Genomic DNA, 13,595 nt, shown 5'->3' with positions numbered 1-13,595 from the left:
AGAGCTGTATCCAGCTGAGATCTAGAAGAGGGTCAACCAGGAGAGTCATAGAATATTAAGGCTGGAAAAGACCATCAAGATCACTTAGTCCAACTGTGTTCTGCATCACCTGCTTTGTTCCATCTCTTGTTTGGATGGGATGGAGGTGGAACACCCGTGCTGCCATTGAGGAAGGTGGTATGTTCTTTATACGTGTCCCCCAAAATAAAGTAGTCCCTGTGTCACTGCAGATATCTAAAGGCAGGCTCTACCCCAGAGGTGGTGGATGGGAGAGCAGTAGGTGGAAATGCTGCACATCCAACACGTGGCCACCACTTGGAGTAAAGATTGGGTAGTAATGATAGCAGCTTGCTAATAAAAGCTGGCAATTGAGTGATTATGCCTGCATACTGTGTGGCTGAAGGGTTTGCATTAGAAACTTCAACTAAATCACTCATTTTTTCACCTTTTCCTCTTTAAGTTCTGCAGTTCTTTCCTCTTCTGGATCTGCAAACCACCAGGCCCTGCTGGGGGCTCCTCTCCTCCCCATCCTGCATCCCTTTTCCTCATCCCTATCACTTCCATCTCTCCAGGCCATCAGGAAGACACTGTGGTGGCACCAGCACATGGGTTGGCTGCACTGGGGTGCACAGGTGACTCCCAATGGTAATTTCTCCTGGTTATTCAAAACATGCACATCTTTGGCAATGTGAATGCTGAAAGCTGAGTGCTGTCTGTGCAGACTCCAGCAGAGGGAGTGTGGCCATATCTGATGCTTTAACACCCATCTCATAGAATCATAGCGATTGGCTTGGAAGGGACCCTTAAAGGCCATCTGGTCCCACTCCCTGCAATGAACAGGGATACCCACAACTCCATCAGGAGGTGCTCAGAGCCCCATCCAACCTGACCTTGGGTATCTGCAGGGATGGAGCATCCTCCACCTCTCTGGGCTGAGATGAACTGTTTGCACATCTCTTTGGGTCAGTGTTTTTTTTCCACAAGGCTTCCAGTTGCTCCCCATCTCTTCTGGAAGCACAATTCATGGCATGACTTTATCATAAAAAGTTCTTTTTTTTCTCACTATTTTGGAGAAATGTCCGGGAAGGGGGGGGGGGAACAACAGCCCAGCTCTGAGAACTTCAAATCACAGGTTGGTTGTGAACTTCCCAATTCTCCTTTGGCTTTTCCTTACATGGAAAGAGAATTTTACACAGGAAGCTCTTTGCTAGCTGGCTTCTCTTGTTGAAATCCTTTGGCTACCATTGTCAACACTGTGGGACCAGATCCTGAGTCCCCATGGGGCACTATGAGCAGCGTCCCATCACTGTGCCTCCATCTCCTCCCCTGAGGATGAGTTTCTGAGGGCTATGCCTTTGTGAGTGTGGTGATGACGGGTTGATGGTTGGCTCTGATGATCTCAGTGGTCTTTTCCAACCTTAATGATTCCACAATTCAGTAGAAAGGTAATGCCCTGTATTGCTGCTATGGGGAAGCCAAAGAAATGGGAGGGTAGAGAATGCTAGGCTGGGCTGAGGACTTCATGCTGAGGAAGAGGGTTGAGAAATTTTGTCCCAGTCCAACCAAAATTGATCCCTTCCTACATCCACATATCTCATTTAGGGACTCTATAAATACTCTTTTCCCTTTTTAGCATTGTAGGTTGGTTTTTGAAGGGTGTATTCCATTGCCATCTTGGACATCTCTAGTACCTGGTTAATTTGCTGTAGTTCTGTGCTGTATCTTGGAGGCCTAAACCACCTCTTGGGTACTCACCACACCCAGATGGTGTTTGCTGGATGAACACCTCTGGGAATTGGGCTTATACACCCAGCAGGAGACAGGGATGTCTTTGGAGGAACCCCTGGGGAAGAGGTGACATTGGAAGCTTAACAGATCCCTAAAACACTCCAGGCAACCTCATTCCTGACCTCAGCCATCACTGAAGCACCATGGGGTTGGACTGTTGTCTGCTTCCCTGTTTCCATATCAAACTGGGTTTTGATACTCCCTAGGAGCAGAAGCAGTCCTTACTGATGCTCATTGAAAACTGATAGGGCCAAGTGAATAATTTTATCCCTCTGGATTGGTTCTGCCTCCTCAGAGGGAGAAATATCAACACCTGCAATGCAGGAAAGCCTGATTTGGGATGCTAATCCCACAAACTTTGGGAGCTTGAGGACCTTGGAGTTAATGAGATTTCTCAGAATTTGCATATTAATAACTTTTACCTCATCATTAGAGATAATAGAGATTAATGTCGACAATTAATAGTTATTAAAGTAGCCGCTTCAGTGGCCACTGGTGAAGATGAAAGAACACAGATGGGCAGAAATCGGGGCGCTTGGTCCATCTCTTGTTTTCTGGAGGGGGAAAACCAACGTGCTTTGTGTGCTGTACAGAGACATTCCCCTGCTGCAGGTTTTCCTCCCACGAGGTCAAAAAGTGGATTTTGTTGCAATGCATTCACCTTGAAGGGCTTGGTTGCAGCCATTGCTGAGGGGTGTGAGGGTGATATTCTACTACAGATGCCTCCAAGCATGGAGAAGCCACAACATAGAATGGCTTGGGTTGGATGAGACCTGAAAGATGATCTAGTTCCAAGCCCCCTGCCAAGGCCTGGACTTCCTTCTTTGAAACCATTGGATTTTTCTCCAGGAAAGGCTCTTTCAGAGAAGAAATTTTGGGATCAGCTCCATCCTCTCCTAACACCTGGCTGCAGCAACCACTCCTCTACTGCAATAAGCGAAAGAGCCATCGCTTCAGCACAGCCTGCCCTGGCAAGGCAGCTATTTTAGCCATCCTCCCACACACACAGCGAAGGAGAAACACAAGTGGTAAGCTCAGCCTTAGCCCCAGTTCAGCTCAATGCAGCTTCGCTCTCAGGTGCACTTTAAAGGGAACGTCTGGCAGTGACCTGAGGTATCACAGCGTGCAGCACCTTGGGTCAAAGCTGCTTTTCCCTAAGATCAGTGCACAGGTGCTGCACGCTGGGAGGGCTCGCATAGGGCTGGGCTGGGCAAAGAGAGGATGCTAGGAGATGTCCATTGTATTCCCCAATATTCCCCAAGTGTGTTCTCCAAAGGTGCCCAGGGCTCCCAGGCTCAACCCATGGAGGTGGCTGCGTGCTCCTGCTAGGCTGGGTTTTCCTCTGTTTCCATTTCCTTAGCAGAAGGCTCAGCCTGAGCTGTTCTCATCTCTTTAGCATAAAGCTGTATGAATACGGGACCTCCTACTGGCAGGGAGTGGGGGGTGGGGGGGAAGGAAGAAAAAATAAAAAATAAATGGCACGGAAGAGGGATAGAAACCCCTTCCTGCAAAATAATTCCTTTCAGCAAAAAGAAGTGGGGAAGGATGCTGATGGTCCTGCACAGCCCCGGAGCTGTGTTGCACCCACAGCACCGCGCTCAGGGATGGCTGCTCAATTTCCAGCCGTGTCCCTCCAGCTCTCCACTGGTAGGGGTTGATTCAATGTCAGCCGTTGCTTTTGTCCCCCTTATAACTCTGTGCTCTTCTTGCTCTTCCTGGGGCTCAGGCAGAGCTGTTGGGAGAGGCGGGAGGGAGGCGGTGGGAGGGACCGGGGAGGGGAGAGAGGATGATGCTCCGGGGGCTCTCGGCTCCTCTCCTGCCCGGAGATCGCGGGGTTCGACTGGAGGATGTCTCACCCCTTCGGCACAGGTAAGGCGGGATCCTTGTCACCCCCCGGGTTAGAATGCAAAAAGGGGAAGAGAGGGGTCTGCGGGATTCCTTGGGTTTAAATAAAACTCCTTTCAAGGGGAAAGCAGAAAGAGGAGGATGCAGGGTGTGTGCCATGCTCGGAGCTCTTCTTAGGGTGAGCCTCGCCCCAAAGTTTCCCCATCGGTGGTGAGGAAATATTTGCAGGGATGAATATTACGGGTGGGAGAGCTGCTGCTTGCTTGTGTGCACATCGAGGACCCCACAGCTCAGGGATGCCCCAGCCCTCCCTTTGCCCGTACCGGGGGCAGCGATGCTGCGTGTGTTCCCGCTGCAGCTCAGTGTGTGCAGTCACCGTGTTGACACTGCATGGGTTTGTAGGGTGAAGTTTGTGCGCTGACACACACAGGAGATGCAGCTGGTGGTGCACGGGCATCCTTCTGGGGCTGAGGGTTGTGTTGTCACCCACTCTCTTGCATTCACTTATGGTATGTGCAGGGCACACGGATGCGCTTGGGAAGTGCGAGCCCAGCAGCACGGCTTGGCAGCAGTGCTTAATACCATGAGCAATTGCAATCAGCTGCTGCTATCTGTGCTGCTGGAAAAGCATGCAGGCAATTAGGCAGCCGCTGCGGGAAGACTGGGCGGCTTGTGCTCCTTTAGAAGTGGAGCAAGCTTCCTCCGAGCATCCTCCAGATCCAGCAAACTGCGCGTCTTTAGGCAGACTTGGGAAACAGCTCCTCATCGAGCACATGAGCTCCATCTGCAGCTCCGGGAGGCAAGAGATAGGGTTGGAAGGTGATATTTTATTTTCTTAGCCTGCATGTGATAAAATGTTCTGCTTTGCCACTGGAGGTGTCACTGCTGGGAGAAAGCCTGTGCCATTGCCCGCTGCAGAGAGCTCAGAGCATGTTGCTGAGGGGCAGCCCCCGGCGGTTTCTGGAGCACCACCTTCTCTTTGTGGAGAACGCAGAGCAGCAGTACCCAGCTCGGGAGTCGCTCCTGAATCCATTCATGACTGAGGAACCCTCCTTCCCTGCTGAGCCAGACCTGCCTTCCTCCAACCACACCAACGCGACGGACTGCGGCGAGGAGATCCTGCTCTATGGGGACACTGAGAAGATCGTCATTGGAGCGGTGCTCTCCATCATCATCCTCATGACCATCGCAGGCAACGGTCTGGTCATCATCTCTGTCTGCATTGTCAAGAAGCTCCGGCAGCCATCCAACTACCTGGTGGTGTCCCTCGCTGCCGCTGACCTTTCGGTGGCCTTCGCTGTCATGCCCTTTGTCACCATCACGGACCTGGTGGGGGGAGAGTGGCTCTTTGGGAAGGTGTTCTGCAACGTGTTCATTGCCATGGATGTCATGTGCTGCACGGCCTCCATCATGACACTGTGCATCATCAGCGTGGACAGGTAAGGGAAATGGGGCAGCTGCGTGCTTGGGTATGGGGATTTTCTGTTGGTTGAGGGTCACCAGAATCAAGATCGTAGAATCATGGAACAGCTTAGGTTGGAGGGGGCCTTAAAGATCATTGAGCTCCAACCCTCCTGCCATGGATAGGGCTGCCAATCACTACATCCCATCCAAATTGGCCTTGAATGCCTCCAGGAATGGGGTATCCACAACTTCTCTCTGCAGTGCTGATGAGTGTGTTTTCCAAGTGGACAGGATGAGTGAGGGTTTTCTGTATGAATTAAGTGCCCTTTGCAGCTCAAGTAACTTCTCTAAGTACTTGCTTCATACTCCCCCTTTGGCCAGCATTCTGGTCTTTCTTGGTTTGCAGAACAGAGCCCCGATGATAGACCTTTGTTCATCCATATCACCATGGAAGGGGATTGGTTCATAAAGTTAGAACCGTAGAATATCCTGAGTTGGAAGGGACAGGTGAGGACCCACAAAGATCATGGAGTCCAGCTCAATGATATTATTCAACCAAAGAAGTGCACGGATTCAGAACCATTCAGATTATGGAGCTCCTGTAGCCCAATCCTATGGGATGCTCTGCTTCTCTCAGCACCTGTGCTTTGGCCAAGAGTGCTGGCCATCTCCCCACCCCGTCCCAAGTTCCATAAAAACCCTGGTGTAGCCCAGTGCATGCTTTAGTGTGGTTATGCTGGTTTGAGCACCCACACCTGGAGTGCAAAGGAAAAGGCTGAGCACGTCTGGCAAAGCAACACGACTCGGGCAAGCCAGCACCCCCTGGGTCTAATTATAGCAGCCTGCGTCATTAGGGACATTGTGCTGACGAGCTGGTGGGACGGATCCAGATCTGAAACGCATGCTGGCTTTCTGGAAAGGGTGATTTGGCTTTGTGCTGGCACCACTGAACCAGGCTGGGTTGTGATAAGCAGCTTGAGAAGGGACAGGGTTGGTAAGATGCACTCCCTGTGCAGCTGTAACAGCTCCCTGGTGGCTCGCTCAGGTGTGGCAGTGGGTGACAAAGCAGGAGGGTCAGTCATAAGCTGGCTGCTGCAGCATCGTGCTCCCGAGCTCACTGCCAGCTGCTGCTCTGCACGGGGTGCTGCTGCTCAGAAAGCAAAATCCCCACCAACCTCACAGCTCTGCTGGCTTTTTTAGGCTGTTCCTAAAAAGCAAGTGGATGAAGAGTCAGGAGACAAGCGTGTCTGTGTCAGCGGGGAGAGATCAAATGCAGTAATGAGATAGGTGAATTTCTCTTCTTGATGCGTGAGGAGTGAAGCAGCAGCTGAACATTAACTAGGTTGGCTTCAGTTTCCAAATTTCCCTTTTCCCTTTTTTTTTTCTCTTTTCCCTTCCTTTTTTCCCCTTCCATCTTTATCCCTTTCCCTCCTACACACAAACGCTCTCCCAAACACATAAGCAAACAGAACAGACCCTATATGAAGACCACAGCATCTCATCCCACATGTTAACCACTTCTCTCCAGCCCAATACCACTGTCAATGTGGGCAGGCACAGTCCTGGATAACACTGATCTGCCCTTCACCACTAAGATGGGACTGGACACATGGATTTGGGCTCAAGGAGACTAGGAATGTGGCCAGCACACCTGTACCCATCTCATACAGCTTCCAAGCTCCTCGCTCCCTGGACAGTCTGTGCCAGTGCCCAACCACTGACACAGAGGGTTGGGTGGGTGAACCTCTTGGCCAAGCCCACCCTGGGTTCAGTCCATCCCATGCCTAAGGAAGGGGAATATTTTGGATGTCCTCTGATTCCCTGGGGAGAGAATGAGGCATTATCCCACTGCTTTCTCCCTCAGGAACCCCTAGGAAAGGGCTGCATGAACCATCCTTTAAGTCCTTATTGCTCCTCATCAAGCCTTCATCTGCTCCATTCCCATCAATTCCCATCAGGCTCCTGATGGAGGTGAATGGAGGGAGAGCATGGATCCAGGATCTTGGGATGGGTGGGATTTGGGGCTTAACCCCTGATAGAAAACAGCTCCAAAAGCACACGTTTCATCGTCTATGCTAATGTAAAGCTGAAGCAAAAGGATTGCTGAGCTTGCAGAGAGCCTGAAATATTTCCTCTAAAAGAGATGAAAGTGAGGGGTTTACTGGAATTTTCACCAAAGCTGCTCCTCCTGCCCTGCAAGAAGAAAGGACAGCACCTGTGCTTCCTTCCCTTGGCACGTCCTAGGGTATATGAATTCTTCCTCTGTTGCTCTCCTGGATGCTGAATTGGTCCAGCTGCCTGGTTCTGCCTTTTTACTGATGGCTGAAGTGTCCTCACACTTAGCTTAGATATAAAAGATGCTTGGTTTGTCCAAGATGATGGCTACTATCAAAATGTAGGCTGCTATTATTGATTATTAATGCAGAGCGTTTTCTAAAAGCCTCCTGATTGAAGCTGGTAGAACAAATCTCGTCTGAAGCGGCGTTTGATTGATTTTCCTTTAAATCAAGAATGAAAAATGCTGGAAACATCCATCTCTCCCCTACGTTTTTCTTATATAAATGCCTGCCAAAGCTATAGATTCGTTATTACAAGAAACAAACAAACAAACCAAAACCTTTTGGATATTCAGATTAAATGAAGCTCTCTGTAAAGAATGCAAGCTGTGGATAAACGAAGGCCCTCAAAATGCTTTATATTTTCCTGACGGAGGAATGGAGGATGAAATCCCCATCCATTTCCCAGGCAATCCTTGTGGGTCTTTCCCTTCTTCCTGGTGTTTTCTACCCCAAACCAGATGATGAGCTTCAAATTGGTGTTGTCCCCAGCGGAAGGGATGCCTCTTGAAAGTTTAGTGAGCATAGGTGATGGTTCGTGGTTGGACTTAATGATCTTGAAGGTCTTTCCCAACCTTCATGATTCTATGAAAGTGTTGGTGGGATGAAACTTGTGCAGCATTTTGCTGGATTGCTTTTCCTGTGTGCCTCATCCAAACGTATCCCTGGCCAGGGAGGCCCCTATGGTGTATTTCCAGCAGGATGAGCAGCTCCTCCAGGGATGCTTTGGGGATGGACAGATGAAGCCACAGCCTCCAGCTGCCCACTGTCCTCCACCTGGAGGTCCCTTCTCCTTTAGCAGGATGAGGCAGGCAAAAGCATCATGCTGGAATCTGGAATTTGGCCACAGAGAATGCACGGGTAAAACAGCGGGGTGCAAGAAACCTCAACTCTGGGCTCATTTGGGCTCATTTAAAATCACAGAATCATTAAGGTGGGAAAAGACCTCTAAGATCAAGTCCAACGCCAACCCACCCCCACCATGCCCACTGATTATGTCCCACCTGAACCTCCCCTTGCACAACTTGAAACGATTCCACCTTGTCCTATTGGGTGACCCAAGTGAGCGCAATTTTTCCTCTTCTTGTTCAGCTGCTGCAGCATGAAGATAGGGGGCACCTTGGGGAGGTTTTCCTTCCCTTTATTATTTAATCCCTGATGTAAGGACACAGTAGCTGCCCTAGGGCATGGAATGATGTGCCAAGGTGGCTGGTCCAGGGGGCTGGAGCAACTGATGAAACAGCAAAGCCACACAAACCATGAGGAAATCCCTGTTGTGGGAACTGCCCTTTATTCCTCGTTAGCTCTAAACGTGATTAACAATACAGACACACACAAGAAAATGAATCAAAGCAAGGGAATTTGCTCTGAATTTCAGTGCCTGTCTGTGCTCTGTGGCAGATGCTGCCCTATTTCGAGTTCTCCCCGCTCTCATCGCAGCCATCAGCAAAGACTTCAGAACAGCCCCATTTCCTCCAGCAGAGATGGCACAAGGCACCCACAGTTGAGATGTGTTGGCTTTGCCTGCCTTTCAAATCTTGTCGCTGTGAATTTGCTTGGCTAGCCTGTAAATTCCTTGAAGTTTCAGCAAATCCCGGGTGGATCAGCTTCTAAAGAAGACTGGGTAATAGCGTAACAAAGGATAGCACACAGTGCAGCATATATTAGCATGCAAAGTTCTTGGCCTTGATGTATGAATGAGTGATTTTTGTGTGTGTGTGTGCTGTGTTTGGGGATGCAGCAGCAGGGCACAGTGCTCTCCTAGCTCCGAAGATATCCAGTCTGCAGCTGGTTCCTACAGCAGGAGGGATGTTTGTTAGCATCATAGAATCATTAAGGCTGGAAAAATCCTCTGAGATCACCAAGTCCAACCCCAACCCACCCCCACCATGCCCATAACCACTGCCCAACACCCCCAGGGATGGTTACCCCACCACCTCTCTGAGCAGCTTGTGCCAGTGCATCACCATTCCTTTGGAGAAATGCTTCCTAATATCCAACCTGAACACCCTTTGGTGCAGCCTGAGGCCATTCCCTCTCACCCTCTTGTCCTAACCCTGTACCCTGCTCCCATCTATCCTTTGGTGCCTCATCTCCCATCTAATCTCATCGCTTCTCACCAAGCTCAGATCAGGCAGGAAGATGGATAAGATAATTATTTTGGAAGCTCAGCACCAAAACCAGTCCCACTGTCCATCTTTGTCCCATCAGATCTCTTTCATCTCAGTGCATGGAATCATAGAATCATTTGAGTTGGAAGGGACCCTTAAAGGTCATCGAGTCCAACTCCCCTGCAGTGACCAGGCAGGTTCTTATGGGGTGATGGAGTTAGAAGTGCTTTCCTTTGAGGCTGCGCTGAGTTTGTGCCTCCAAACACCATCCTTCAGCCTCTGCAACTGTGAGGTATTCAGCAGTGTAGGTGGTTGTGTAAGGTTTGGCTTGTTTTTTGTAACTAAGGCCAGCTGAGGAAAATACAGAGGAAAACAGGTAAAGAACAATTCAGTGAGGTAAAACTCATTTTTATTTGGAATTCAGGGGAGAATAATTCAGCTTACAATTTATTTGGCGCTGGTGAGGCTGTAACCTGAAAGAAATCCATACAACAGCTGGAGGGTTTTGCTGCACTCATTGGGGCTGAATGGGAAGCAGAAGTTTTCCAGTGGGAACCTTTGCTGACAGTGGCTAATTCCCTACTCGTTTGTATAACTGCGATTTCCCAACTAACAGTTGACAAAATTTCTTAGTCATACAAACCCCCTCAACGCTGGGGGTGTTTCAAAGTCATATGTTGTTGTTGATAGGGAAGCTGATGGTTGATATACACTAATAAGATAACTCAGAACTCCAGCCACTAAAACATATGTGCCCACAGGTCACCACGTGTTTTTGGTGTCTCCCAGAAGGACCTCCATTCGTTGGACAACCTTGGATACACAAGGTCATGTTGGATGAGGGTTTGAGCACCTGATGGAGCCTTGGGTGTCCGTGTTCATTGCAGGAGAGTGGGAGCAGATAGCCTTTAGGGATCCATTCCGACTCAAACCATTCTATGAGTGTACATCTTACTGCTGGAATTCGTTGCATGTTCTCTGTACAGACTCTCTCTGGTGGAAAACTAAGCTTTATTTTTATTCCCAAGGAAACCATGCGGATCCCAGATTGCGCTCATAAATTCAATGACTTCTTGTGTCATGCACGGGGAGGCTGCAAGAATGCAGCAGGGAATAGTTGAAACAGGGTTTTTAGGCAAGAGAACTGAAGGATTGTGAAATAAGTTTCACAGAAGATTCTGCAGATCCCTGGGAGTGTTTTCATTTGGTAAATTCATTTCTTACTCCCCTTCCAACCTGAAGTTTGTAGAATCATGGAATGGCCTAGGTTGAAAAGGACCACAATAATAGTTTTGTTTCAACCCCCCTGCTATGTGCAGGGTCACCAACCAGCAGCCCAGGCTGCCCAGAGCCACGTCCAGCCTGGCCTTGAATGCCTGCAGGGATGGGGCATCCACAACCTCCTTGGGCAACCTGTTCCAGTGATGTTAGGAATGAAAATCGACCAACACCAAGCAAAATGTGTAGATGTGATACACAGGGACACGGCTTAGTGGGTAATACTGTTAGCAGAGGAGCAGTTGGACTAGATGATCTTAGAGGTCTCTTCCAACCCTAACAACTCTATGATTCTGTAAGATTTATGCCTCAAAACCCTCCTGAGCTTTGCAACTCTTCTTCTTCCAGGTACCTGGGGATCACTCGGCCATTGACATATCCCGTGAGACAAAATGGGAAGCTGATGGCCAAGATGGTCTTCATCGTTTGGCTCCTGTCCGCCTCCATCACGCTTCCTCCTCTTTTTGGCTGGGCTAAGAACGTCACCGTGGAAAGAGTCTGCCTGATCAGCCAGGACTTTGGGTACACGGTCTATTCCACGGGGGTTGCCTTCTACATCCCCATGGCGGTCATGCTCGTCATGTACAGCCGGATCTACAAAGCTGCCAAGGTGAGCGCTGAGAAGCACCGCTTCATGAACTTCTCCAAGCACTACGAAGAGGAGGGTGTCTACTGCCTGGAGGCCTCCAGCCGTGGCCATCCCAGCTCCAAACGCACCAAGGCGGTGGAGGAATGTGCCACTCTCTCCAAACTGCTCCGGCAAGACCGGAAGAATATTTCCATCTTCAAAAGGGAACAAAAAGCAGCCAGGACCCTTGGTATAATCGTGGGGGCTTTTACGTTTTGTTGGCTTCCGTTCTTCCTTATGTCGACGGCTCGGCCTTTTATCTGTGGTATACACTGCAGCTGCCTGCCCCTGAGGTTGGAGAGGACTCTGCTGTGGTTGGGATACACCAACTCCCTCATCAATCCTTTAATTTATGCTTTCTTTAACCGAGACTTGAGGACTACTTTCTGGAACCTTCTGAGGTGCAGGTATAGGAATATCAACAGGAGACTTTCTGCCGCCAGCATGCACGAGGCCCTGAAAGCCACAGAGAGACACGAATGCATCCTGTAGAGCTGTGTCCTCCAACTCAGTGCCTGACCAGCAAACTCCTGCCCCTCCATTTCAGGTTCCTTGCTTCTCCTGCCTCTTGGGGCTGGCAGAAACCAAGGGTGCTGTTGCCCTCTGCCACACATTGCCACTGAGAGTGACACTTTTCCCCTCTCTCCTGGAGGAGATGCAGTTCTCCACAAGAGAACCAAGCAAACAGCCATTCCACCACGTCCCATGTGGGAGTTGAGCAGCTGAGAGAGAGACTGGGGGTTTCAAGGTCTACCACCAACGGTGGGCAAATCACACCACCTTTCTGTGCCTCAGTTTCCCCACCTGCTATAAAATAAAAATAAAAAAGAGAGGAAAGAAAAAGCAACCCCCCAACCAAACAAAAATATCTTGGTAGGACTGTGGCTCTCCACCTTCAGAAAGGGCTCTAAGGTCGGTGGAAAGCACATAACGTACCATGTAAAGATGATGCTGATTGCAGTTCTCTATCAGATATAACAGCAGTTATAGGCTCCATTGTAGATCCAAGCACTCATGCCATCCCAGCTTATATGAACTTTTTCCACCAGTGTAAATGCAGTTTTCACACTGAGCTCATGCCCAGGTTTGCACGCCAGAGCAGTAACACCAGTGACCCTCTTTCCCCTCACCCTGTAGCACTGCAGCATTGGAGAGAGGCACACTTGCAGGATGAAACACGAACGTGCAGTTTCCTTCATGGTTGGATAGGAAAATCCAATGCCATCCCCATCGTGGGGATAACCAGTGAGCAAAGATGGATATGTTTATTGGGGTGTACTGTAATTCATTCTCAGACAAGTGATGTGTGTTCATAATCTGTGGCTAATTGACTCATGAAAGCACGCTTTGGTTGACAACAGAAAAAAAAAGTATATAATTTCTCTGACAGCTTTACAGTGCTTCAGTATACGGTGTCCAGCAAGCTTGAAAAAATACACTAAAATTGATGTATCTTTTTTAAAAAAATACATATAAAAGACTGGTTTCTTTATTTTGGTGTGATTTCTTAGGGTATTTAAGCTTTAAAGTGTCTTTTTGTGTTTATGTACTGGTGGGGTTTGTTTTTCTGCATTCACCTTTGCTCTCGACCAACCCTGTTGCATCAAACTTGCATCAACAGAAAGAGGACAAGGACAATGCTCCACGGGGTCAGATGTTGAACAGTTCAGATAAAGGCTTGAGGAGGAGTTTTACAGCCCACCCTCCACTATAGGAGCCTCCATGGTAAGTATTGATGCAAGACAAAGAACAGGGACTCATATTGTGTGAGTCTATGGTTCCATATCTTCCAAAGATGCTGTTTATCACTACAGTCATACGTCCCTGCCCAGAACACAAAACAGTGACAGAAGTTGAGATTTGTTCTCCAATGTTCTTCCAAAGAAGGTTGCCATTGCCCAGGGAAAACTGAGTAGTTTCCCTGAGATTTTCCTGTGATTTTTCATCTTGCAAAGCACAGATTCCAAGGATGCAATGAGACACCATATGACATGAGCATACTCTTGCTCTCTTCCACACTTTCAGAACATCAACAGGTGCTAAACTTTACCACAACCTCCCTACTTTACAATGTCATTGTCTTGTCACTTTGGTGCATTTTGTTACCCATCACCCTTCTCCATCTTGATTGCAATTTTCATGATGCCTCTGCTTCCAAGCCCATGCAATATGCACTCCCACACCCACGTGTCTCTAGGTCATTCT

The 13,595-nt window shown here is 49.0% G+C and overlaps 1 protein-coding gene across 1 annotated transcript; it reads left to right on the top strand.

Annotated features, from left to right (window-relative positions):
* Positions 1-3,563: 3,563 nt before the first annotated feature.
* On the top strand, positions 3,564-12,228 carry LOC116225999 (5-hydroxytryptamine receptor 7-like). The gene is made up of 3 exons (XM_031588714.2): positions 3,564-3,657; positions 4,510-5,072; positions 11,111-12,228. The coding sequence occupies exons 2-3, from the start codon at positions 4,564-4,566 to the stop codon at positions 11,880-11,882; spliced, it is 1,281 nt and encodes a 426-aa protein (XP_031444574.1). The 5' UTR covers positions 3,564-3,657; positions 4,510-4,563; the 3' UTR covers positions 11,883-12,228.
* The last annotated feature ends 1,367 nt before the right edge of the window (positions 12,229-13,595 follow it).

Source organism: Phasianus colchicus, chromosome 4 (assembly GCF_987193195.1).
Source record: "Phasianus colchicus chromosome 4, bPhaCol1.hap1.1, whole genome shotgun sequence".
Taxonomy (NCBI): Eukaryota; Metazoa; Chordata; class Aves; order Galliformes; family Phasianidae; genus Phasianus; species Phasianus colchicus.
Note: the sequence above shows the minus strand (reverse complement) of the source record. Positions and strands in the feature narration are given on the sequence as shown.

What these genes read in the sequence shown, in the direction of transcription:
- LOC116225999 (XM_031588714.2), top strand. Translation starts at nt 4,564, where the DNA reads ATGTTGCTGAGGGGCAGCCCCCGGCGGTTTCTGGAGCACCACCTTCTC. An exon ending in TGCATCATCAGCGTGGACAG is followed by an intron (nt 5,073 to 11,110) that starts GTAAGGGAAATG and finishes TTCTTCTTCCAG; the next exon opens with GTACCTGGGGATCACTCGGC.